Here is a 25,038-nt window from a genome sequence, read left to right as displayed (position 1 = left end):
TTTTTCAAGCTACACTGAAAGTGTGGTGCCTCTAACTCAAACACCCACCCCCTTAGGCCGCAGAGAAGACAGAAATGGGGAAATTCCCATTGACTTTAATGATGTCATTGACATTAATGGTGATGATTCAGACAGCTGTGATTCAGTCATACAAGTCTATGGTGTTTGGTGATTCGGCATGTTTTCAGACGATTTATGCCTGAATCAAGCCTGATTTGGATACTTTCTGGCTGGAACAGTCCAAGTGTACATGCCTAGTAGGTACCTTGGTGCCAATGACTCCATGATGGGGATCTTTGGTTTATACCATTGATCTTTAACTCATGGATCTGGGCCTCAGGTCGATCTCAGAACCTGCTGGGTTACAAGTCCTTTACACAGCTACCATTTTAAAACTTTCTTTTGGGAGAACCTACTGATGGTACGGATATGTATCTCAAGGTTAAAATGCCTCATGTCCTTCTTGACAAGAGCCAGTTTGGTGTAGTGGTTAGGAGTGCGGACCTCTAATCTGGCATGCTGGGTTCGATTCTTTGCTACTCCACATGCAGCCAGCTGGGTGACCTTTGGCTCACCACGGCACTGATAAAACTGTTCTGACTGAGCAGTGATATCAGGGCTCTCTCAGCCTCACCCACCTCACAGGGTGTCTGTTGTGGGGAGAGGAATGGGAAGGCAACTGGAAGCCGCTTTGAGCCTCCTTCGGGTAGGGAAAAGCGGCATATAAGAACCAACTCTTCTTCTTCTTAGCAAACGAGGCAATTATGCACTGTAGAGAATTCCCTCATGGCTTTGACACTTGGCTTGCTCCACATTTCAGTGCAACTCCTCAAGCTAGCCTTGACACCAGTAAGTTTGTAAGCCTGCCCAGCTCTTCCTGTCTGTGACTTTCTATCAGACCAGAGTAAATGTTGGCTTCTTCCATAGCGTTATTGACCAGATACTAAAGCATTGTCCTGATATTTCAGATGTAATATCACTTCCGGGTCATGTGGGCAGTGACATAGATACACTGTTTCAGATTGGATGGTTTTCCCTCTTCTGGGGAGTAAATTCCCTTCTTCTGGCCAGCTGAGCAGCAGTGGGGAGACGGGGCTGGCTTCCATGGTTGTGGGTGTCTGGCAACCCTAGTTCCTCCCTTTCAGGGGCCACTTTGATTATTTCCCCTTTGATTATTTCCCAGTAGGAACTGATAGGCTGATCCCATCTGTTTGGTGGTTGAGCCTCTGGTAGGCTCACTCTACCACCTTGGCTGGTCTTGACACCAGCCTTGCAATGAGCCATTTGGAGCAACCTATCAAGGTCGATATCTCTTCCATTGACCTGGGATGGCAAAAGCAAGGACACTGTCCAGCATTCACTGTCCAGCATTCACCAGACCTCCATAGCAACATAGTCTACATTAACTTGATGAGTTGTATCTTATAGGCCTGTGGATTCAATTCACAACAATTCTTACAAATCTGGAAGATAAGCATGTATTGTTCTTTTCAGGCATCCAAGAGGGGAGAAGAACTAAGAAGGACAAGCTTGCCTAAGGAAGCTAGTGAGATTGTGGCCAAAGCAAGGGGTTGGATTCTAACTGGATTTCCATGGGTGAAAAGGAAGGGAGGTATTTGTTGATCAACCTGACAACCTCCAGCAGCACCACTCACTTCTAAGTACAAGCTCACAAGGAGGAGCAGTGATATTGCTCCTTTCTCGTGCCTGTAAATGTAGACAGGTCCAAAGCCCAAGTTCAAATCAGGGATTTCCAGCCTTGCATAAACATTTGTCCATCTTTTTGCAATCAGCCTAGTTCCAGAGCTCTTCATCGCTGTGTCACTAATGTTTCCGAAGATCAAAAAAAGAGGCAATGCCTCCCCCAATATTGTTGTTGTTAGGTGCGAAGTCGTGTCCAACCCATCGCGACCCCATGGACAATGATCCTCCAGGCCTTCCTGTCCTCTACCATTCCCCGGAGTCCATTTAAGTTTGCACCTACTGCTTCAGTGACTCCATCCAGCCACCTCATTCTCTGTCGTCCCCTTCTTCTTTTGCCCTCGATCGCTCCCAGCATTAGGCTCTTCTCCAGGGAGTCCTTCCTTCTCATGAGGTGGCCAAAGTATTTGAGTTTCATCTTCAGGATCTGGCCTTCTAAAGAGCAGTCAGGGCTGATCTCCTCTAGGACTGACCGGTTTGTTCGCCTTGCAGTCCAAGGGACTTGCAAGAGTCTTCTCCAGCACCAGAGTTGAAAAGCCTCAATTCTTTGACGCTTGGCCTTCCTTATGGTCCAACTTTCACAGCGAATATTATGAAACTAGTTATCATCCATCCTTAAAAAAAGAAGAAGAAGAATCAGTGTTCTTGAGGGAGAAAAGAATAACAGGAGGTAGCCATGTTGGTCTGAAGAGGCAGAACAAAATTTGAGTCCACTTGCACCTTCAAGAACAACCAAGTTTTATTCAAAGCGTGAGCTTTCGTGTGCATGCACACTTCCTCAGGCAGTGAAACAGAAATCATCAGAGTACGTATACGAGGTACATAAATTACCAGTAAATTAGTAAATTATCATACTCCCATATCTGCAAATGGCTCGTATTCAGGCATTTCAAGATTTTTGAAGTGGGACCCATTTTTAACCCTGCTTTTCAGAATTCATGTGCAAAGTAATTCTACATGATTTTTCCAGTTCCCAACATAAAATGCAAGAATATACCAATTAAACCTTAACAGTTCAGATTTTATTATTCATGTATGGTCAGTATTACAGCATTACTAAGCAATGGACTGTATTTCCAGCTCATGTCATGTAAGATGCCAAGTCGAACCCAAATTTGCTTCCTCTCCCACTGCACCCTGTTCCTCCTCCTCCTCCCCCTTGGCCTCGCAACCCACCTGTGGCAACCTGCTTTGGGGTCCTGACCCACACTTTGAGGCCCACTGCGTGAGTGGGAACCATTTGACATTGAGGAAGGTCACTCCAGAAGGCCAGTTACTTAAAGAAAAGACTTAAAATCTTGTGAGGTCTAGATATTCCAAAAGAGACCTTTTGTCTCACAAAATAGAAACTAGCCTTCTGCAGGGACTGAACTGTCTCACAGAAGGAAGGAAGAAACCGTCTCTGTGTGCGATTCCAGGAAGCAGTAAGCACCCACATGAAAATAACCTCCAGATTAATCCCCTGCCGATCCGTTTTATCTGATGGCTTCAGAGCAGGCTGGGAGATCACTGCGCGACGGAAAACAGCGACACGTTAACAAGATGTGACCGGCCTCATGGAGACAACAATCGAGGAAGCCCTCTTCCACCTTGTCCAGTAGCCCTGTTCTCATGCCAGGTAGTGATGTGGGTCACACTGGGTTTTGTGTGCTGCCTCACGTTTGGGGGGCTGCCCTCGGCTCTCGGTTCTTGCCCGTCCCAGTGCAGCTGCACGTTCCACAGCATCAACGAAGGAACGAAAGCCAGGTACGTGCACGACGGTTTTAACCATCTAATGGTTGGAAAGTATCAGGGGAGGAGAGCGGTTTTCATAAAACTGGCTTGTCCACGGCCCGAGTCGGAAACGCAAATAGATGCGGGTTACACGGCGCAGTTGTTTGATGCAAAGATTGTTTTCCCAGTCACTCTGTTCCACGGCTTTACGCACAGAGGGATTAGCTGTGGAGCACACAGTAATCTGATTTCAGAGATGGCATTTGACGCTCTTCCATACCAGAATGGAAGCAATATAATTAACATTAGTTCAATGTTGGGGGGGGGGGAGAATATCTATGCAAAGGGGGGCATGATGTCTTTAAAGGAGTTGGTCAGCCAAACTGGAAGTATAAAAAGTATAATGGGCTTTCTATTTTTTATAACATATGTGTGTCAGTAATTTCCCAACCTTCCATGTCCACAATTATGCAAAACCAGCTGTAGTATGAAGATTCTATGAATGCCCTCCATTTTAAAGCAGAGTAAAAAAAAATTTTTTTAATGGCAACAGATTTTGGGAAGGAGACACAATGAGCTCATCATAGCAGGGGTTGACTCGGAATATTGCTTAGAACTCCAAAGAGAAAGAGGAAACAATATAGTCTAAGAAGCCAAACACATCTTTAGAGATAGATTTGTGGGCAGAGAGACTGAGTTGCCTCTTGATTTAACTGCCTTTAACTGTGTTGCCTCTTGATTTAACTGCCTTCATAGCTTTACCTTTTAACCTCATGCCACCTTACACGCTGCATGTAGAAACTGATACACTTGGAAATAAAGAAGGAAGTGCAGGGGTTGGCTTTTACTGTATGCCTATTGAGTATGGATTTTAGAAAAAAGTGTTTTGTGTATGCATCTCCGTAATTCTATGAGGTGAGTCAGAATTATTCAGAATTATTCCTGTCTCCAGACTGATGACAGGGTTCTAAGGTGAGGAAATCATGCTTTACCTGAGGCTACCGACTGCATTCCTGGCTTACGTTTGGCTTACAGATGGAGTTGTAGCCGTGACACCCACGCACAAGAGTAGCATGGCTAGAGAGTCTAAGATAGGCACCACACATTCACAACAACATTTCGGGTAAGAGAGGTGACAAATGGCCACAGGGAGCATTGGAAAGGGACTGTTGTTTACTGGATTTACTCACAGAGAAGCCCGAGAGTTATGTAACCATGATGCCGTTATTATCGTAGGGTTTCAGGTCTAGTTCTCTTGCAGATGCTATGTTCCTTTGTGGAATTCGCTGAGACTTTGGGGTGACGAAATATAAAACACATTCTAAGTTCGGTAACATCCTTCTCAGGGTATCGGGTGAAAGGAGTTTCAAAGCTTACAACCTTATGCCCTGAAAGTCTGATTGGCCTCTAAGTTTTGACTGGCCTCAAATTGAGATAGTCTACCGCAGACCAGGAGTGTAACCCAACTTTCTGAAACAATCCTTTTCAGGTAGAAAGAGTGCAAATGGTCTCATCAGAGACTTTGAAGAGAAGGTTGGTGCTCAGGAGAGAAAGGAAGAACATCGGCATAATGTCAATTACTGCTGAGTTTAAAGCATGCACCACTTATCACGGTTGGTCCCCATCACCCATATAAAGCCACCATTTTCCTACCAGGCAGAGGGTTAACCCCACACTTTGTCTGGGACTGTTCCCAGGTCCGGATTAGTGATTTGAGTGATGGTGGGCCTTGTGGGCTGCTCCAGATTTGGGGGTCTGCCTTCGGTTCTCTGTCCTCGCCCTTCCCAGTGTAGCTGCATCCTCCACAGTATCAGCTGTGGAAGAAAACCAAGGAGTCTCCATAAATCAAGCAGTCATAGATCCAGTATTTGTGCTCTGTGCTTGTTCCTAATGCTCTGCATCCACACCCTGCCCCAACCTCAATGCTGTCTCTCATTAGCTTAGTCAGGAGGTCTAGCTATGGGTACCTCCTTCTTCTACAGAGCTGTACAACCTGTTTCATTTTGGTCTTTTGAGCCAAAATTCAGCAGAAAGTTTTCAGGTCTGCTAATTTTAAAAGCACCAAGTACATGACTACAGAGCAACACAGGAGAAATTTCTTTGATCCAATAGATACATACGATCACCTAAAAGACAATAGAGCACTGAGGGATGGTTTTTGGAGGGGGACCAAAGTCCCTCCCTGATCTCTGGATTTTGATTGCACTAGAATGAGACAGAATATTGGGAACTGGCTTCCACTAGGGGCTCCCTTAACAAGGATGGGTCAAAAGATTTCGGAGCAGTTGTGTAATCCTCTAGAGAGGTCTGATAAATGGAGAGGTCGGAGTCTGATTTTCTGCTAAATTCTTATCCAATGAATCCATCAAAACATTATGCAATATCCTATAGGAATCACAAGATTAAAACTGAGAGAAGTCAAACAGATGGTAGCAACCTGTGTCCTTTGAAAGATGGGGCAAGCTTTTGTGTTGGGTTCAGCTGGCAACAGGAAGAAAGTGAAGAAAGGCTTCATTTTTTTCTTTATAAAATATTTATGTCCTGCTTCTTAGCCCCAAGTTGTTCCAAGGTAAATGAAAATTCACTTTATGTTTTCGTTCACACAGGGGGTGGGGGGTTCAGACAACAGCTTCCTGTCTTTTTTAATTGCCCAGTGTTGATTGGAAATGGCAAGAAGAGTTATGGGGGGATCCAGATTCAGTAGGGAGATACTTTCAGTTTCCCACCCTCCTTCTGAGGGGACCTGTTGAATGCCCTGGAAACTGGAAGGTAGGAAGTTCTTAGCTGGGACTAGATTTGAGTGTTCAGGAATTCAGGGGGGTAGGGGCTGCCATAGAAGTTCCCAGTTCCATAGCCCTCTACAGATTATGCCTTATGAGCAAAGAGAATACATGAAGAGAGGGGAGCATGAATTAGAATGCTGTCTCCTCCCCCTACTGACACATGCTTGCTGGAATGTATGTATGGCTCTCAAGGACAAGCATTCATGTGATCAGGTTGCCAGCCTGCAGTTGGGTTGTGAAATCTTCTGGAATGACTACTGATTCTGGATGACAGATGCCAGTTCTCCTGGAGAAAATGGCTGCTTCAGAGGGTAGACTCAAAAGTATTATGCAGTTCTGAGTTCTCTCCCTTCACCAAACCACACCCTCCCCAAGATCCATCACCAAGCACTAAAGAGCACTAAAGTCTACAGCAGGCTTTCCCAACCAGGGTTTCATGAAACCCTGGGGTTTCTTAATAGTCCTGGAAGAGTTTCCCAAATGGGTTGGGAGCTAGTTAAATTTTAATATATTTTTCTTTAATTTGTTAAAAATTTATTGGGTGATATGACCATATATGGTCATGTCAACCCACCCACCCCTCCCAAAATGGCCAATGATGGGCCAGGGAGGGTAGGAGGGGATAGGGAGGAGCCCCAGGTTGGTGTGTACACAGCTATGCTCCCAATCGTGTCCCTTCTGGAGTTTATTGAAGTTTGAAGAATGTTTCAGGGATTTCTCAATGGCAAAAAAGTTGAGAAAGGCTACTCTAGTCACCAAAATCGTCTGATGGTCCCAGGCCCAAAAGAAATAAAATTGGCCTCAACCAGCACCAGGTCTTTTTAGCTCTGGCCCTGGCCTGGTGGAATGCTCTGTATCAGGGGTAGTCAACCTGTGGTCCTCCAGATGTTCATGCTGGCATGGGCTCATGGGAATTGTAGTCCATGAACATCTGGAGGACCACAGGTTGACTACCCCTGCTCTACATGACAAGATCAGAGCCCTGAAAGATCATAGGCTGTTCTGTGGGGCTTGCAAAGCAGATCTGTTCTGTCAGGCTTACAGCTGAGACCTAAACATTTAACAATGAAATACTGCTGGCCTCTGTTCCCAAATCTGCCCAAAGAACTACACAGAATAATGAGACGTATCAAGCAGACCGATGCTATTTATTGTTTTATATATTGATGAACTGTGTTTTAAATTGATACATATGAATTTAAAATTTTAGATTTATGTATATATATAATCATTGTATTGTGTTTTAAATTGTATGAGCTGCCCTGAGCCTCCAGGGAAGGGCAGCATACAAGTACAAAGATAAATAAATAAATCTCCAGAAATTTCTGAGCCGGGGTTGGCAACTTTGAATGGAGTCAATGCAATCACTGGAGGAGAGTGCATTCAACGAAGATGGAATTCAGAGCAAATCCTTTTTTACTGTAAGACGATGGAGTGGAATTAGTTTAGTAATTCAATTTTCCACTTGAGAGCAACAGGTTTTTGGAATTGGTTCTTTCCTTCTTTTTTCTCCTTCTGCCCACCATTTACATCTGTATATTACGATGGATGACTTAAAACAGACCTAGAAAACATTGAAGGGAAAATGTTGCAATGGTAGTCACCATTCTAGAAGCTCTCTCAGCCCCACCTGCTTCACAGGGTGTTTCTTCCTCTACCTGCAGCCAGCTGGGTGACCCTGAACTAGTCATATTTCTCTCAGAGCTCTCTCAGCCTCACCTACCTCATGGGGTGTCTGCTGTGGGGAGAGGGAGGTGATTATAAGCCACTTTGAGACTCCTTTGGGTAGTGAAAATCCAGGTATAAAAAAACAACTCTTCTTCTTGTAGTCTGGAAAGGTAACCATTGTCATCTCTGTGTTGCCAAAATTGAGGGCCTATGCCAGACTGACGTCCTTCGTGGCGTGAGCTTTGTTGATGTATAAAGTGATCTCCTAATCATTGGCTGGCGTATGACCCACTCTGCAAAATGAAATGGGCCTGCATATTATGTATTCAATTCCAAAGGCAAAAATGTCTTCTCTTTGAGAAAAAAGAGGACTTTTGATCTGTATTGTTATTACTGTGAGATACGAATAGAACCTAAATAAATGCAGGTTGCCAGTCAGAGAAGACCATAATGGCTCAGCAAAGGAGATCTCATTTGACCTTGTTCTCTGCATTAGCATCTTGATACAAAGAACAATTTCAATGTTAGGATCTTCTGCAGTTTATATCACAATGCAAACTGAAAGGAGAAGACTGTATAAACAGGGTTGCCAACTCTTATTTGGGAAATGTCTGGAGATTTGGAGGCTGGGGAAGTCGTATCTGGGGAGAGGAGGGACTTCAAGAGGGTATGCAGGCCATCAAGGTTATACTCCAAGGTTATGTTATCCAGGGGAAATGATTCCTGTAGTCCTCAATCAGTTGTAACTCTGAGAGGTTTGCAGGTCTAACCTGGAAATTGCCAACCTAAGGTATAAAAGCAGGCCCACTACACAAATTTGCTTCATTGAAGTCCTGTCATCAGTGCCCATCCATAAGACAGCATTAGAAAAAATTCCGCCCATGTTGGATAATGCACTCTCAATGTGATTTTTCAGCTGGATTTTCTTGGTGCTCATTCCACACACACTGGATAATGCACTGTCAATGCACTTCAGAAGCAGACTTGTCTGTTTCGTACAGAAAAATTCAGCTGCAAAATTGCATTGAAAATGCCTCTCCCAACATGTGCCAATGGAATAGCCAGCCTAAATGAACAAGATCTGAGTCTGGTACTACTTTAAAGATTTCCAAGCTGTTCAGCTTTCAAGAGTCAAACCTCTGACAAAATGGCTGATGGAGCCTTTAACTCTTGAAAGTTTCTACCCCGGGAATTTTGATGGTCTTTAAGGTCCTCCTGGACTTAAACCTTGCTCTTCTATTGCAGCCCAGCAGGGCTCCCCTCCTGAAATCTGGGTTAAACTAGGTTTTATAAAGAGGTTGACCAGGCCCTTCAAACTCATGTTCACGTATGGGTCACCATTAGCATAGAATTTCTTGGATTTGTCGTTTCCCGCCTGCATGAACCTCAGTTCTTCTTGATTTTGGTTTCCGTGGGTTTGAGCTTTCTATTTTTAAACATTAATTTAGAATGGGGGGAAATGGTCTTAAGGGGAGAAATAAAATCAAAGATGACAAACAGGGAAAAAGAACATTTGTTTCAGGGCTATGCTTATCCCCAACAGAGCTGTCCTGTGCAATGACCCTGAGATGACCCTCACGCCTGTGAACTTCCCAGCGGATACATTTAAGCTCTGCATCGAGAAGACGGCCATCCGGAGGGTGCCGGGGGAGTCTTTCCACTCGCTCCGCAGCTTGGAATTCCTCTGGATGCCCTATAACTCCCTGGCGAGTCTCAGTGTGACAAATCTTCAGGGTCTCCGGAGGCTCCATGAATTGAGACTGGAAGGGAATGACCTGACCTCATTCCCTTGGGAAGCCCTCCTGAGCATGCCACAGCTGCGGCTGCTGGATCTCCACAACAACGAGCTGGCCTCAATCCCGGCAGAAGCCGCCCAGTATGTCAAGAACCTCACTTTCCTCGATCTTTCGAGCAATAAGCTGGTGACGCTTCCTCAAGCGCTTATTGCGGTCTGGTCTAACCTCCAGGCACTCCCCTACTTCCCCAACGACAATTCCAAGATCATCTTAGGTAAGGCGTTTAACTAGGAGAACAGGGGAAATGGAACTCTGAGCATATAACTCCTTGGCATCTGCCAACCCTTTCTGAGCTAACGTTGGCCACTCTTCTGCTCCAGGTGGTCAGCCTTTGGAGTGTTTAAGTGCCTTGGGTATCCCACCCCCACAGTAAGATAGCAATTGTTTTTCTGTATCAGTTGCCTCCTCAGCCATTGATTTGCAGTCTCTGCGTTGGAAGGGATGGAATGATCCAGGACTCATAAATGAGTGGGTGGGGTGTCTGCCAAAGTGGTGGCAGTGGTGGGAGATGACATGTTGGGTTTGGCACACAATGTCCACAAAACTACAATTCTATGGTTGTTCTAATGGGTTTCCTTCAAATAAGTCCCTATTCCAGCCATCGGGGATCCCAATCAATTCTGAATTGGGGGGACCATCAGGAATTTTGAGAACAGGTTGGGGGTACTGTCCCATGGCTGCCATGAGGGCTTGGGCCCATTGCAAAGCACCTAGAGACAAGCATCCTCTTGGGGTGACAGCTCTGGGTTCAGAAATACCTGGAAATTCTGAGAGTGGAGCTGGAAGTGGGCAAGAAGGCGCCTAAGTGGAGTATAATGCTGTGGGGTCCTCCAAAGCAGCCCTTGTCTCCAGGTGAACTGATCTCTGTCTCCTGGAGATGAGCTTTAATTCTAGAGGGCCCCCAGGTCCCACCTGGAGATTGGTCTCCCTACATTCTATTAAGGGGGTAGCATCTGTTTCTGAATGAATGCTCCCTGAAGCCCCAAAGGTGATGCCTGATGAGGCATTTTGAAGTAGGAAAGACAGGATTAGCTCTTTGTGTTTGAGAAGAAGGAAGTGGGCACTCGGAAACATATCTTGCCAACAGCTTTGCTAGCTGTACATTACCACTAGCTTCACTTCTTTGTATCTGCAGAACTTCTGTTCCAGAGAACCTAAGGCATTATATTCTATCCTGTCCTCTCTACAGAGAGCCCAGAATCAAATTCCTCTCAGTGTTTTTAATGGGCTTAAATTCATCTCCAGATTCTTTAGCAGCCAATAAAATGTGGTCCAGAGCTGTACCTAAAGAGAGCAATGTTATTATTTACTTTTACCTTTTGGTTAGACAACAGATGTGTACCTACCTGATTTTGCCCCTGGGGCAAGCAGGTGGACAGGGCTTGGTGATGCAGGAGCTGGGGTTTGGGACTCCACAGAGAAATGCCTGTCCTCAAACCAGCCTCCCTCCTTGGTGCCTGATGTCCCCCCACCCCTACCTAGGATTAGTTGTAGACTACGTCAGGTTATGAGTCCTGCGGCTTGTCCCCACTGCTGGGAACATGGTATGTGGGACTGGCAGCTTATGGGGCAGGTGGCTCACACCAAAGCCCATGGCAGAGGGAAGGTTGCAGGGGGTTGAGCCAGCTGGTGGCTCTGTCCAGTCCAAGTAGCCACCGCACCCAGCCTTGGGTCTACAGCATAAGGGGAGCAGGCTGCCCACAGCCATCACACATGTCACTGAGCCATCCTCCACCCACCAGGGGTTCCACTGTGCTCCCATCAAGTATGGTGTCCAGGGCACAAACCTCAGTCACCACATCCTAGATATTCCATTGTTAGACTATTATAATTACTGTATTGCTGTGTTAGCTACCCCAAGCCCCATTCTGAGATTGGAGCAGGATAAAAATCTAATTAAAAATGTTCAGCAATGCCATTTGGGTAACTCTTGCTCTATGCTATTGCACCATTTCATGCCCTTCCAGTTTTTTGCCGATGTATTTTAAATTATTTATTTCGGGATTTATATGCCACCCCTCTCAGTGGTACTGTCTCGGTGCGGTTTAATCCACCGTTCTCCTGTTATCTTACCAGGATGTTGTATGGCTGACTCAATAGCACAAGCAGCATGGATGCCTCCCTGTATCAGCAGCATGTCTCCTGAGAGGTCCATGCCAGGATCCCTTGCAATGGGTCTGAGGCTGATTGAATAAAGCTCCTGGACATAAGCAGGGACCTGCTGAATTTCTTTAAAAATAGCATTTCATTTATACCCCACTTTTTTCCCCAGACCCAACATGGCTTACAACATTCTCCTCTTTTCCATTTTACCCTCACAACAACCTTGTGAGGTAGCTTAGGTTGAAAGTGTTTGTTTGTTTGTTTGTTTATTGTATTTCTATACCGCCCTTCCCGAATGCTCAGGGCGGTTTACATAAAAAAACGAAATAGTACAGGTAACATTATTCAAGGTGGTAACAACAACAACAACATTTACATGATAACAATAACAACAATGACATTAAAGGAAGGTGAAACTGCCAGAGCCTTAGCTCAACTCGTACTGTGACCCAGGGGTTGGGTGGATTAGTTCACAGTCAGGGTAGGAGGGGAGGGCTTGGGGGTCAACCGGAAGAGATGGACAGGTCGACCTCAACCAAATGTTGTGACCAAAGCTTCAAGAAACTGCCACCCATTCCCGCTTGACGGATGCAGGCAGTTGTGGGGATGCCAACTTCCAGGGGGGACTTTATTGCCCATCGCCAGGCTTCAGGGATCGGTTCACCCAGAGGGTGTGCAGGCTTGGGAGGTCCCCAGGCTGGCCCAAGGTCATTCAGTGAGCTTCCATGGTAGATTAGGGATTCTGACCTGTGTCCCCCAGATCCCACTCAGACACAGTAATCACTATCCTGTGTGGCTCTCTGTATCAGAAAATGACCCCTTTAAAGCAGCATTTTGAGTTGTGGGCAGTGGCTCAAAGTGGGAGAGTTCTTCTTGGGTATGCAGAAGATCTCAGGTTGAATCCCTGCCACTTCCAGTAAGGAGCAGGTCATGGGTGATGTGAGGACCTCTGCTTGAGACCCTGGGAGCTGCTGCCAGTCTGTGTAGACCAGCCTTTCTCAACATTTTTACCATTGAGAAACCCCTGAAAATTTCTTCAGGCTTCAAAGTGGTGCAGTCATGCAGAAGTGGTGCAGTCATGCAGAATATGGTTGGGAAACAGCTGTGGACACACCCATCTGGGACTCCTCCCCTTCCCACCCCTTCCAGGCCCATCATTGGCCATGGGGAGGGGAGCAGATTGACATGACCATACATGGTCACATCACCCAAGAAATGTTTAACAAATGTTTTAAATATATAAAAATAATTAGCTTCCAGCTATTCAGGAGACCCTTCCAGGGCCACCAAGAAACCCCAGGGCTTCACAAAACCCTGGTTGAGAAAGCCAAGTATAGACAATGCTGATGTTGATGGTCCAAGAGTCTGATTCAGTCTAAGGCAGATACATGTATGTGTCGCAGTCAACCAAATGCCGCTGGAAAGATTCTAATAATGATCATGAAGGCAACTGTCCTCTCCATCACTCATGTCTAATATTCAAAGGTACACTCACTCTAAGCTTGGAGGTTCTACTTTGCTTTCAGTGTCAGACTTGACCATCTCAAGTTCTTTTATTAACCCTCCTGGCCAGGAGGTTCCAAGATTTGTTCAACTAGTTCTTTCCTTCCCACAGTGAATGGCCTTTGTTGTAAAATTGAAAGCCCAAAAGTCAGCAACTATTTCTATGTTTTTTTCATCTCCTCTGCTACCATTTTTCCTTCTAGCTGGTCCACAGCTCCTCCGTTTCTTAAAACGATTCATTTTTAATCATTAACTATCCCCCTCTTTTGCCAGAGACAGGTTTCTCTGAGTTGATGGCTGCAGAATGTATGTACCAAAGATGTGAGATGGGGTAAATATATAGGGAATGGCTGAAGTGATCCATGTGTTCAGGGCTGATGGCATAGTCACAAGACATGGCGCTAGCATGGACCACTGGCAAAACTGGAAGTAGGTGAGGGGTCCTGCAGACATCTGTCTTGACCTACCTCAAAGATGCTACTCATCATTTTCTTCAAAACTTTGCCTAGCTAGAGTAGATGGATTGCTGCTGGAGCAAAGTGACCGATGGCTTCCTTAAGGAGACATCTACCACCGATGAAGAGATGGAGATGATATGGGAGCAGAGACCATGTTACTGCTGCTACCTGGGAGGATTTGCAGATGAGTTGCCCTCTCTGAGTTGGGAAATAGCTGGAGACTTGGTGGGGTGGAGCCTGAGGGCAGTGGTTTATGGGGAGGGGAAGGACTTCAATGGGGGTATGCTGCCATAGACTCTGTCTTCCAAAGGGGCAGTTTTGGATTCCCAGTAGGCAGACACTGTGCTATTTGTTGTTCTTTTTTTGTGAATTATGAGTCCCTTTGGGTAACGAGCAGAAATACTTTGGGCTCAATGGCTAGCCAGCCTTATAAAGTTTGGAAATTTTGGACTGGGCACTTTTCCTTACAGCAACAATCACATCGCAATTCTCCCCCCCCCCACACACACACACACGGTTTCCTAAATATGGAAGCCTCTTTTAATAAGAAAGTATAAATGCTGACTTCCAGTATTTCTAGGCTCCTTTTCTGGTGAAATTAGCTCCAGAAGATTTCAAATGACACACTGCAATCCCCACAAAATGAAATTCTGGTGCATACATTGAGCTACTAGAGTTTATACCCACATGAGACTGGAATCTGCCTCTTAAATGTTTTACCTTCCTATTTTTCAAGACTGTTACTGTTGAGAGACAGCTTGCTGTCATGGTTAAGAGCAGTGGCCTCAAATCTGGAAAAGCGGGTTTGATTTCAGAGCTCTTTCAGCCCCACCTATCTCACAGGGTGTCTGTTGTGGGGAGAGGAAGGGAAGGTGATTGTCAGCTGATTTGAGACTTCTTCAGCTAGTGAAAAATGGGGTACAAAAAATTAGCTCTTCTTGTTTTCAAAGTTCCATCACATTGTTGTCAGCTATCATTAATTCTAATGGGAAAGAGTTCTGTGTGAGAATGAAAGAGGAGTTCTTTAGCTGCCAAAGAGTCCTGTGAGGTAGGATAGGCCAAGAGCTAGTCTTACCTGGATTCCAATTAACAGGTCAGGGACCGTCTGCAGTGGTGATCCAACTTACTACCAAAATGGACACAGAGAGGGTAGCCTTGAAAATGTACCTATTTAAGTGTGTGTGTGTGTTTTTTTAGTTTGGCTCATTGGTGACGTAAAGAACCAACCAACTTAATTTTCTCCCTCCCCAGGTTTGCAGGATAATCCTTGGACTTGCGACTGCAGTCTCTACGAAATGGTTCACTTCCTGAACTTCCCGTCCCCCAACACGGCGTTCATCGAACCTCGGTTGAAATGCTTCAATCCACGGAGCCTGGCTGGTGTCTTATTCAGTCAAGTTGAGTTGCGGAAGTGTCAGAGTCCGATCGTCCACACATCAGTGGCTAAAGTTAAGACCATCCTGGGGAGCACCGTGCTGCTTCGGTGTGGGACCACCGGGGTCCCGATCCCTGAGCTCAGCTGGAGGAGAGCGGATGGGAATCCACTCAATGGAACCGGTAGGTTGTCCTGGTATGTCGCTTGTCCAGTGATTGAGGGTCTTCAAGGAATACTGAAGTCCCTTGGCATTGCAGTGCACTTAAAGAATTCTAGCAACACGCTCACTTCTCTTAAATTATATTTCAAAGATATGATAGGGCAGGGGTAGTCAAACTGCATTCGCTGGCAGGGGCTTCTGTGGTCCATGGACATCTGGAGGGCCGCAGTTTGACTACCCCTGTGATAGGGTTATTTGGTGAATTGTGCTTAGGCCAGCAAAGGGATAATACCATTACATAGAAAGGGGGAAGGTCGTCCTTTGTGATCCCACTTACAGATCTGGCAAATGCAGGGCCAAAAATATTATTTCACTCTGCCCAATACAAATTTATAACATGAGCCAACCGAAATCTATCCCAGGCCTACTCCATACCTATGGACCTGGTAGAGGGGTTATAGTGGGGAGAGTCAACGTATGTCAACATCAAGAGCCAAAGACTGACAAAGAAGGAAGTGTAGCTGAAAACATAATCTTGACATTACCAATCATCGACAGGGCGATTACTCATCCATAAAGCGTGTGCATCCCCAACAGTGTTTGTTATGAGCCTAGAATGAGCAAGTGATGCACCTTACAATAAGTAATGAATATGCATAGGGACACCCTGTGTGATTGAGAGCTCTGGCATAAATCTGTGCATGGTTCGCAGTTGGATCGCTGATCATTGTTCAAACTGTATCATTTCCCTAGAGCATCTCAAAACTCCCCCCTTAGTACTAATAAAATCAGTTCCTGCCATTCCCTTTACATACTGATTATTCTAGCATTGGACCTGCCCCGTCTTGCATATTTTTTCCAAAACAGACAGAGCTTTTCTGTATTCTGATTCCCCTTGTGTTTGTGTTCCCGACACTCTCAGTGGTTTTCTTTCCCCTGTTCTGCATGCATTTCACTCCCTCTAGTGGTTGATTTACTATTACATCATTTTATGTCTGACATAAAAACCTGCAGTGTTAATACATGGGGAGATGTGCCAGATGCTCATGCTTTATGGCCAAGGCAAAAGGCCCAGGGCCAGTAAGTCACAGAAAGGCCTCCTGGCCTTGGTGGAGGGTGTCTCAACTCTAGGCTGGTCCCCAAGCACCAGCATCAGGAATCCATGCAGAGCATGTTCCAGGGGATATAGTCAGGTCCAGTTCAGGTCCAGAAAGGGTTTTTTTTAAAGTTAAGTAGAAGCAGAGGCAGTTTTCCATTGCCCTCCTCTGCAGAGCCTTCCTTGGTGGTCTCACATCCAAGGAGTGACCCTGTTTAGCATCCAAGATTAAACAAGGTCCAGCTATATACCATACCACCTTCTTGGTGGCATGCTTAGGACTCAGAAAAACAAGTACTTCTCCACACAGTAAGGAATTAAGAATGCCTCAGTGAGCTTTAAATATTATTTGACAAATTCACATAGCATAGGTTTATGAATAGGTGTTAACTATGACAGGGAAACAGAAGCTCCTGAACATTAGCTGCTGGTAAAACATGGCCTCATGGCCTCATGCCCTAATTCTGTCTATCAAGCAGCATCTGGCCGGTCGCTGTTGAAAGCCCAATACTGAACAACATGGACCTTGGCCTGAACCTGCAAGGTCATTCTCATGTCCTGAATCAGAGTGAGGCCACTATTAAGATGATTCGGTGCTCCCCTGGGCAACCTCTAGATGTTCCACTACATTTTTTTAGGGTGGGCTGAATGGAACTTGTTTGAATCCAGCAAGGAAATCCTGACATCTTTCTGTTCTTGACTGGTGCTGGTAAGTGCTGGAAAACAGTCAACCCATGGCATCCTTGTAGGGTTTCCAAGCAAGAGATGAACAGAAGTGGGTTGTGTAGCAACCCCAGACTTCCTTGGTGGTTTCTCATCCAAGGACTAACCAGGATTGACCCTGCTTAACTTCCAAGTTCTGATGAGATCAGCTCAGCCTGGGCCATCCATGGGAGGCTGTTCTTAACTAGGCTGTAATGAAGGACCAAACCACATTTATTCTTATTTGATGTCCTTTGAAGTTATGGATGGTTTATTTAACTACAATAATTACCTCAAAGAAAATATAAAGCCCTGATCCCAAACATGCCATTTTGGTGAATACTGTATATGTGATTTTTTTTCCCCCATCCTGGTTCTTTCTCTTTTTCAGTACACCAAGAAATTTCCAGTGATGGAATGAGCTGGTCGATTTTAGGTTTGCCCGTTGTCTCATACTTCGATTCTGGAGAATATATATGCAAAGCCAAAAATTTCCTTGGGGCCACAGAAGCATTTATTTCCCTGATTATCACTGATTCCGAGAGCACCGATGACCCTGGGGCAAATTCAAAAGGCACATGGCAGGGGAAAATGAACGACATGGAGGCGGCCGCTTACAATGACAACTTGGTAGCAAGATACATCATCACGACATCCACTTCACCTACCTTGGGCGCCAAATCGATCCGTGCCAACACAGACAGCAACCTGGTGCTCCAAGACCAGGCCCTGAACATGATCAATGATCCAAGAAACCTCTTAGCAAGCCCTTCTACTGGCCAGGAGGAACCCGATCGCATAGTGCGCTCCGTCAGAGTCATCGGCGACACAGACCGTAGTGTCACATTAGCATGGAAAGCTCCCCTGGCCAATAATACCACAGCATTCAGTGTTCTCTATGCTATCTTTGGAGAACGGGACATGCGCCGAATCAATGTGGAGCCAGGTAAGACCAAGGTCACCATCAATGATCTGAGACCTCAGACCAAATATATAGTTTGTGTCAGTGTGAAAGGACTCATTCCCAAGAAGGAGCAATGTACCATATTTTCCACGGATGAAGTTGCCAGTGCTGGTGGAACCCAAAAACTCATCAATGTGGTGGTCATCAGCGTGGCTTGTGTCATTGCTGTCCCACTGACCTTGGTGGTCTGCTGTGGAGCCCTGAAAAGGCGGTGTAAAAAATGTTTCATACGGAAGCCCAAGGAAATTCAGGACTCCTATGTCACCTTTGAAAGCCTGTCTCCAGGGGCCAAAGCCAAAGGGATGGAAGGGGGATTTTTGACAAGACACATGCCCGATGAATCGAACCGGTTGCTCTCCGCCAGGTCCAGTGTGGACTCAGAAGCAGTAGCAAAGACAGAAGGACAGCCCAATGAGTACTTCTGCTGATATGGACACACCGCCAACAAAAGGACTCATGGCCCCATATCTGGCAATTCACATATTGTTTAATGCTGGAGACTTTCACATCACATGTATGGTCTTCCAATGTGTTTGGCAAACAGACATGAAAAGACTATGTACAGATTTATTGGGACTTCTTTTTCACAGACGAAAAACAAATCCATGGTGTATCTTCTGAAGCTATAATAGAAAGGTGTTTTTTTTAATTATTTTTTAAAAAATTGTGTCATACTGTACAGGAAATTTTAGTACATAAATCTGAAAGGGTGGAGGAGGGGACAGAGTTTCCACCTGTCTGGGGAAAAGAAAAAGACCTGCCCATTGAACAGAGACTTAATAGGATGTAATTGATCTACCTGCATGCCATGGAAAAGCTTCAGCTGCCCATTTCCACTCATGATTCCTCTTTTTAATGGAAAGGAGATTTCATTCCAGGCCTATTGGCAACTCTAGGGATGGAAGGAGAGAGGAAGAATCTCTAGAAAATTAGGACTCGGGGGATATAGGGCAGATTCCAGGTTCTGGTACTCCAAGAAAGGCACAGAAGGGTGCTGGAAAGCTGGTATAGTTGGAGCAGGGACCCCCAGACTTTTTGAGGCTATGGTGCACATTTTGAATTCTGACACAGAGTGGTGGGTGCAACCAGAAAATGGCTGCTCCAGGATGCAGGGTCATACCTACACCCAGAGGGAGTCCAGGACAAGAGGAGAAGAAGGAAAAGGGAAATAAAACCAGCCCTGGAGGCAACTGTTGCCAAATCTTCTTCATCGTTATTATTTATTTCTGCCCCTCCCCAAACAAACATCAATAAAACATCATCAAAACATCAATAAAACTATCATAAGACCATAACAATACTATCCCCTGCAATATTATTAATTAGTATTGCTATCTATCCCTACTCATCTCTCTCCACCATCAAGTTGGTCATTCATCGGTGGGTTACTTTAATCTGAACAGCCAACTATTATTACTAATTATTATTAGTATTAATAAGTATTATTATAAACCTCCCCTCTCTATGAACAGGTTTGGAGGGGTTTACAACATATTAATCAGACCACCAGTGGCCAATCAGAAATTGTGCTAGAGAAGAGCCCCTCTTAGCCACGCCCACTTTCTGAAAACAATTGGCGGGCACCATGTTGGGGACCACTGTGCTGTGGGAGGTCAGTGTCTAGAAGAGAGGACCAATGAATATGGAAGAGACAGTTGCTGAAGCACATGGTAATCTGAGCCAATACCAAATGGTGAATCCTATGGAGGTCTGGGGAGGGGGGTGCTATATCCACAGGGTCCCTTCCCAAATCTTCATTTCTCTGTCTCATCATTATTTCTGGATATTTATCTAGAAGGTCTTTGAGAACGGGAGGAGGGAGATGGTTAACATTTTGTTTCTTATCCACTCCCTGGGCTATTGTTTGTTTGTTTCTTTTCAGAAATACGTGTTCAGTGAATATGTGCAAATGATGTAACAATATTGAATGCACATGTTGGTATGTTGTTATCCGTTCAGTCTTGTAGTTCAACGGAGGTGTGCTAAATTCCCTTAGGATGACACAGAGAAATTGTGTTTAATAATAATTAAAATGAATGACTGCCAAGTTTCTGAGTCATATGTCACTGCTAATCAGGGATGGAGACATTTTCAAGGACTGACTGATTTGTCATTAGAATTGCCAACTGGCCAGTTTTGCTGATTGGGGAAGTCAGCATGGATTTGTCTCCAACAGGTCCTGCCAGGACAACCTGGTTTCCTTCTCTGACTGAGTGATAAGCTTACTATATTGTGGAAACTCAGTCGATGTTATTTACCTGGATTTTGGTAAGGCTTTTAACAAGATTCCACATGATGTTCTGATGGGTAAACTGCAGGATTGCAGTCTGGATTTTCAGATGATCTGGTGGCTAGGGAACTGGCTAGAAAACTGCACCCCAAGAGTAGTCGTCAATGCTATTTCATCAGATTGGAGGGAGGTGAGCAGCGGGGTGCCACAGAGCTTGGAACTGGGTCCAGTTCAACATTTTTATCAATCAGTCAGTTACCTTTACTGGCATATCAGTCATAAAAACATAACAACTGAATCAGTCATAACAGTAAAATCACAATCAGATCAGTCATACAATTGAAACAGTAAAATCAGAAATAGGTTGGTAATTAAAATGACTATTAAAACTAATGGGAGAAATTCATAGAATTGTCATAGCAAACAATTAATTCATTTTTATGATCCAAAAGTAGCATAAAAATTGATTAATAAACAGATATCATGGAAGTTAACAGAAGACCATTAAGAATTAGAATTGGTCCTAATAACAATAACAAGGAATTTGGCAATCTCTTTGGTAAAATCATCATTGGTGTCATTCAGAAGGAGTAGGCACACACCGTCTTTGTCCTGATAACCCTCATCTTGTAAAAAGGTTGAAAGAAATTTCCTATGGGGAGTACCAAAGTCTAGGACTATATGGGAGATGGAATCAGGCAAACTCATCTCCACAGACAAAGTGTTTTGTGGAAAGGGATGCAACTATATCTCCTGGATAAAGCCTTAAATGGGAAAGCATTTATGCATGCTAACATAAAAGTCCTTCATTGGAAAGGAGAGTTAAAGGTACTGAAGTAATGGGCCATTCTTCCAAACTGATTTTCTAAGCCAGTTTTTAAGAGTGGAACAAACCACAGACTGGGAAGGCGAGAGTTTGTGGTGCTCAAGATCTCATAGTCTCTGATTAAATGAAAGTTGTAAGATTGATGGAAGGACAACAGGAAGTTTAGATCCACTGCTATTTGTTTGAGTTTTAGCTCAACCACTGAGAATCATAATGATCTATATGACAAGCCAAAACCAAGCCAAAACATCATTGAGATGAGTTTGGCTCTTAATGCTGAAGTTCTGGCTAAAAATACATTTTAGTTCTAAGACCAATATACTGTACCATCTCTTAAGACAGGGGTAGTCAACCTGCGGTCCTCCAGATGTTCATGGACTACAATTTGAATGAGCCCTGGCCAGGGTTTGCTGGCAGGGGCTGATGGGAATTGTAGTCCATGAACATCTGGAGGACCACAGGTTGACTACCCCTGTCTTAAGAGATGGTACAGTATATTGGTCTTAGAACTAAAATGTATTTTTAGCCAGAACTTCAGCATTAAGAGCCAAACTCATCTCAATGATGTTTTGGCTTGGTTCATAGCAAACATGGTAGTAAGGCACACAATGAGGATTGCCCGGTCTGGCAGAAGAAAATAGCCTGGATGCTTTTGATACTGTTGTTGAAGGTCTCAATCCAGATAGGTATTCCATACTGGGTTTGGGATACAATTCTGGCCTTGGAACTTTTAACATGTTAATTACCGCTAAGCAGGGGGGGGGGACTCTGTCTGATTAGATTAGTTGCCCATTTGAGATAGTAGTTGAAAGAGATGCCAAGAAATTTAAAATTTAAAAGAAATTTAAAACATTTAACTTGCCATCTATGGATGTGATGTCATGGACCTCGGGGGGGGGTTGCTGCATGGTCCCCCCCAAATATTCATACAGTGATAAATACAAGAATGAGCGGAGATTGAATAATTTAGACTGGGTGATTTGCCTATGTTACCAAAAAGGCCTTCCCAAAAGCTTGGTTATTCTTAGATTTTATGGCATGAGCCAAAAACTCCCATTTTTCCTGATAAACAGCTTCCTCTTTTCAGAAACAAATTGATAGCAAACTTTTTAATGATCTAATTTAAGCTTATTTATGTCTCCTGATTGTCAAAATTCCTTATATACTTCTCTCAGTTGCTTTTTCTCTCTGGAGCAATCCTTGTTGAAACATGAGAAGCTCTCAGCTGTTGAGGTGGCCAAAGTTTTCAACATAGTACCACACTGTACAGATATGTTAGGAAACACAGAGAGGGCTTCTTTGGACAAATGTCCTTCAATGAGGGTGCTTCTGAGTTCTGGCATCAGAAGTGAATTGAACAAAGAGGTAAAGCTTCCTTCTAACTTGGGGGACCATCTAATTTTCCTCATAATATTATCCTGGGTCATGTTCATATTTTGTTCTCACTTCGTTGTTGCATTGAAATGCTATTAACAAAGGTAGGTGAGTGCTTTCAACACGAGTATCAACTGCAAAATGGCTGATGACAGGAAATACATTTGCAGAGCATAGGTAGTAATCAGTTATTCTACTGCCACACACAGAGTGGAAAGAGAATTCATTTGCAGCCAGGAAGTGTGTTAAACCATTTAGAATTATGAAATTCAATTAAGGTAACACCATCCCTACAATCTTTAGAGAGGCAAGGCAAAGAAAGTACTGGGGAAATCAGCGAGAGATGATGTTGAATTCTGTTTAGTGTGCACTGTGTAAAATTGAAATTATATCCAAGCAATAATTTCATAGCCTCTGGCAGTATTTGCAGTCATCTTTCTTTATTCCCTAAAAATGACTCAATACAGATCACAAACATATTTCAAAGACATTTAAAACTACAACAATAGCAGTAAAATATTAAAAATAGTGAATCGCACGAGAACATCTATAAAAGGAGATTTTATAGATTTTATACTTTGTCCCACAAGCCCAGGGACAAAGCAGCTCTCCTAAAAAGTTCTGATTTACCTAGTCTTTGGAAGTGTGGGGGACCTCCTAATTTCACCTGGTAAATTGTTCTAGAGTCTAGACGCTACAACCAAGAAGGCCAAAGTCCCAGTTTTAGCATTTGAAGGATCCTGCCTTAGATTTCCCATCATCTTCATTGTTAACTTAGACCCGTAGCAATGGTTAGTGTAGTGGTCAGTGTCGGGCTAGGATCTGGGAAACCTCAGTTTGAATCCCCACTCTGCCATGAACGCTAGCAGGATAAAAACACAGTAAATACCTTCCATACAATTCAGTCATCCCGTCATGCTGGGTCAAGGAAGATCTTTGGTCACTATCTGTTCACAAAACTCTCATGTTCCTTCAGTCTGGATGTCAAGAACCTCCACGGGAGGCACGTGTTGAGGACAAAAACCATCCTTCCATTCTTGCTTCCCAGAGGTTTCGCTTCAGGGGATCCCTTTCATCCACAGCAGTGAAATGGGGCCACTGTACTGGCTTGGAATTCTCACAATCTGCACTACCTCTCAGTTCATAAGGACTCTAGTAGATCATTGCTTGTGTCAGGCTCCCTCTAGAGGCTCTGCTAGATGGATTTCTGTTTCCACCCACTCATAATTGGCAATAGAGTTGTTCTGAACTGCATTCCTGCACTATAGGCCCCTATTTACATGCAGATGTACAGAGCCAGCCTCCTTTGCGGGGCGGGGGGAGGGTTCTTGAGAACAGACTCCTGAAGCATCTGTTTGCAAGGGGTTCACTACAATAGAGTTACCCCAGAATGCTGGAATGGAACATCCCCGTCTGTTGCAGGGATTCTTAGGAAGGGGGCTGAAAACAAACCAGCCACCATCATCATGCCCCCATGTAAATCTATGATGGGGCCTCATTTGAATTAGTGTGAACAGTTCTGGTCATTATACAACAAAAAAGATATTACAGCACTGGAAAAAGTGCAGAAAAGGGCAACTAAAATGATGAAGGGGATGGAACACCTTTACCAAGAAATATTGTAGAATATTGTAGAATATTTGTTGACAGGGAGGGAGAAAGAAAGAAAGAAAGAAAGAAAGAAAGAAAGAAAGAAAGAAAGAAAGAAAGAAAGAAAGAAAGAAAGAAAGAAAGAAAGAAAGAAAGAAAGAAAGAAAGAAAGAAAGAAAGAAAGAAAGAAAGAAAGAAAGAAAGAAAGAAAGAAAGAAGGAGGGAGGGAGGGAGGGAGGGGAAAAGAAAGGAAAGAAGGGGGACAAAGGAAGGAGAAACAGAGAGAGAAGGAAGGAAGGCAGGAAGGAAGGAAGGAAGGAAGGAAGGAAGGAAGGAAGGAAGGAAGGAAGGAAGGAAGGAAGGAAGGAAGACTCTTCCATGCCCCCTCCCATTTGCTAGGATGTGTGGAAGAACACCTCAAGGCCACCCTGGGCTCTATGGGAAATTGGGTGGTCTTCTTTAGTCTGGGCTGCACCAAGGGTGTCCAGACTGCGGCAGGCCTAGTTGTGCTGGCAGGAATATTTGTGGGGCCTTCTTGCCCCCCCCCCACTCCAGACGTGGATGGCCTGTGCTGAGGCCTCTACAGGCTGCTGTGGGTCCCATCCTGCCAATACACAGCCATTTCCAGGCCTCCCACAGCGCCTTGGTCGGGGGGGGGGGATGCAGAGGCCTCTCCAGATTGCTATGGGCCCCATCCTGTCAGCAGGCAGCCATCTTCTAGCCTCCCACCCCCACCCTCAGGATCTTAGGGCAGCCATAGAGACCACACTGGGCTCCCCAAGTCTGGCCTGCAGCCCAGCCTCTCCATCCCTCCCAGACACCCCACTCTCTGGCCACCTTACCTTTGGAAGATGGGCCAGCAGAGTGGGCTGGCTCATCTGGGTGAAAGGAGGGGGGGAGGCAGCTGGGAATGGGGCAGACCTGCCACTGGTTCTCCGTGGTGCAGTGAATGCTCCCTAATGGGGGCTCAGGCCGCACAGGGGCATCCTTATATAA

General features: G+C 44.8%; 1 protein-coding gene across 1 annotated transcript; it reads left to right on the top strand.

Moving 5' to 3' along the window:
- The first annotated feature begins 3,203 nt into the window (after positions 1–3,203).
- On the top strand, positions 3,204–20,014 carry LRIT1 (leucine rich repeat, Ig-like and transmembrane domains 1). Its single transcript, XM_077347875.1, has 4 exons — positions 3,204–3,447; positions 9,409–9,875; positions 14,977–15,282; positions 17,450–20,014. Exons 1-4 carry the CDS (start codon positions 3,326–3,328, stop codon positions 18,448–18,450), a joined length of 1,896 nt encoding a protein of 631 aa, XP_077203990.1. The 5' UTR covers positions 3,204–3,325; the 3' UTR covers positions 18,451–20,014.
- The last annotated feature ends 5,024 nt before the right edge of the window (positions 20,015–25,038 follow it).

Source organism: Paroedura picta, chromosome 8, assembly GCF_049243985.1.
Source record: "Paroedura picta isolate Pp20150507F chromosome 8, Ppicta_v3.0, whole genome shotgun sequence".
Taxonomy (NCBI): Eukaryota; Metazoa; Chordata; class Lepidosauria; order Squamata; family Gekkonidae; genus Paroedura; species Paroedura picta.
The sequence above is the reverse complement of the archived record's forward strand: the minus strand, read 5'-3'. Positions and strand labels throughout refer to the sequence as shown.

Coding starts and splice junctions, on each gene's coding strand:
- LRIT1 (XM_077347875.1), top strand. CDS start 3,326: ATGTGGGTCACACTGGGTTTTGTGTGCTGCCTCACGTTTGGGGGGCTG. Junction 3,448..9,408: donor AACGAAGGAACGAAAGCCAG/GTACGTGCACGA, acceptor TATCCCCAACAG/AGCTGTCCTGTGCAATGACC. Junction 9,876..14,976: donor CAATTCCAAGATCATCTTAG/GTAAGGCGTTTA, acceptor CTCCCTCCCCAG/GTTTGCAGGATAATCCTTGG.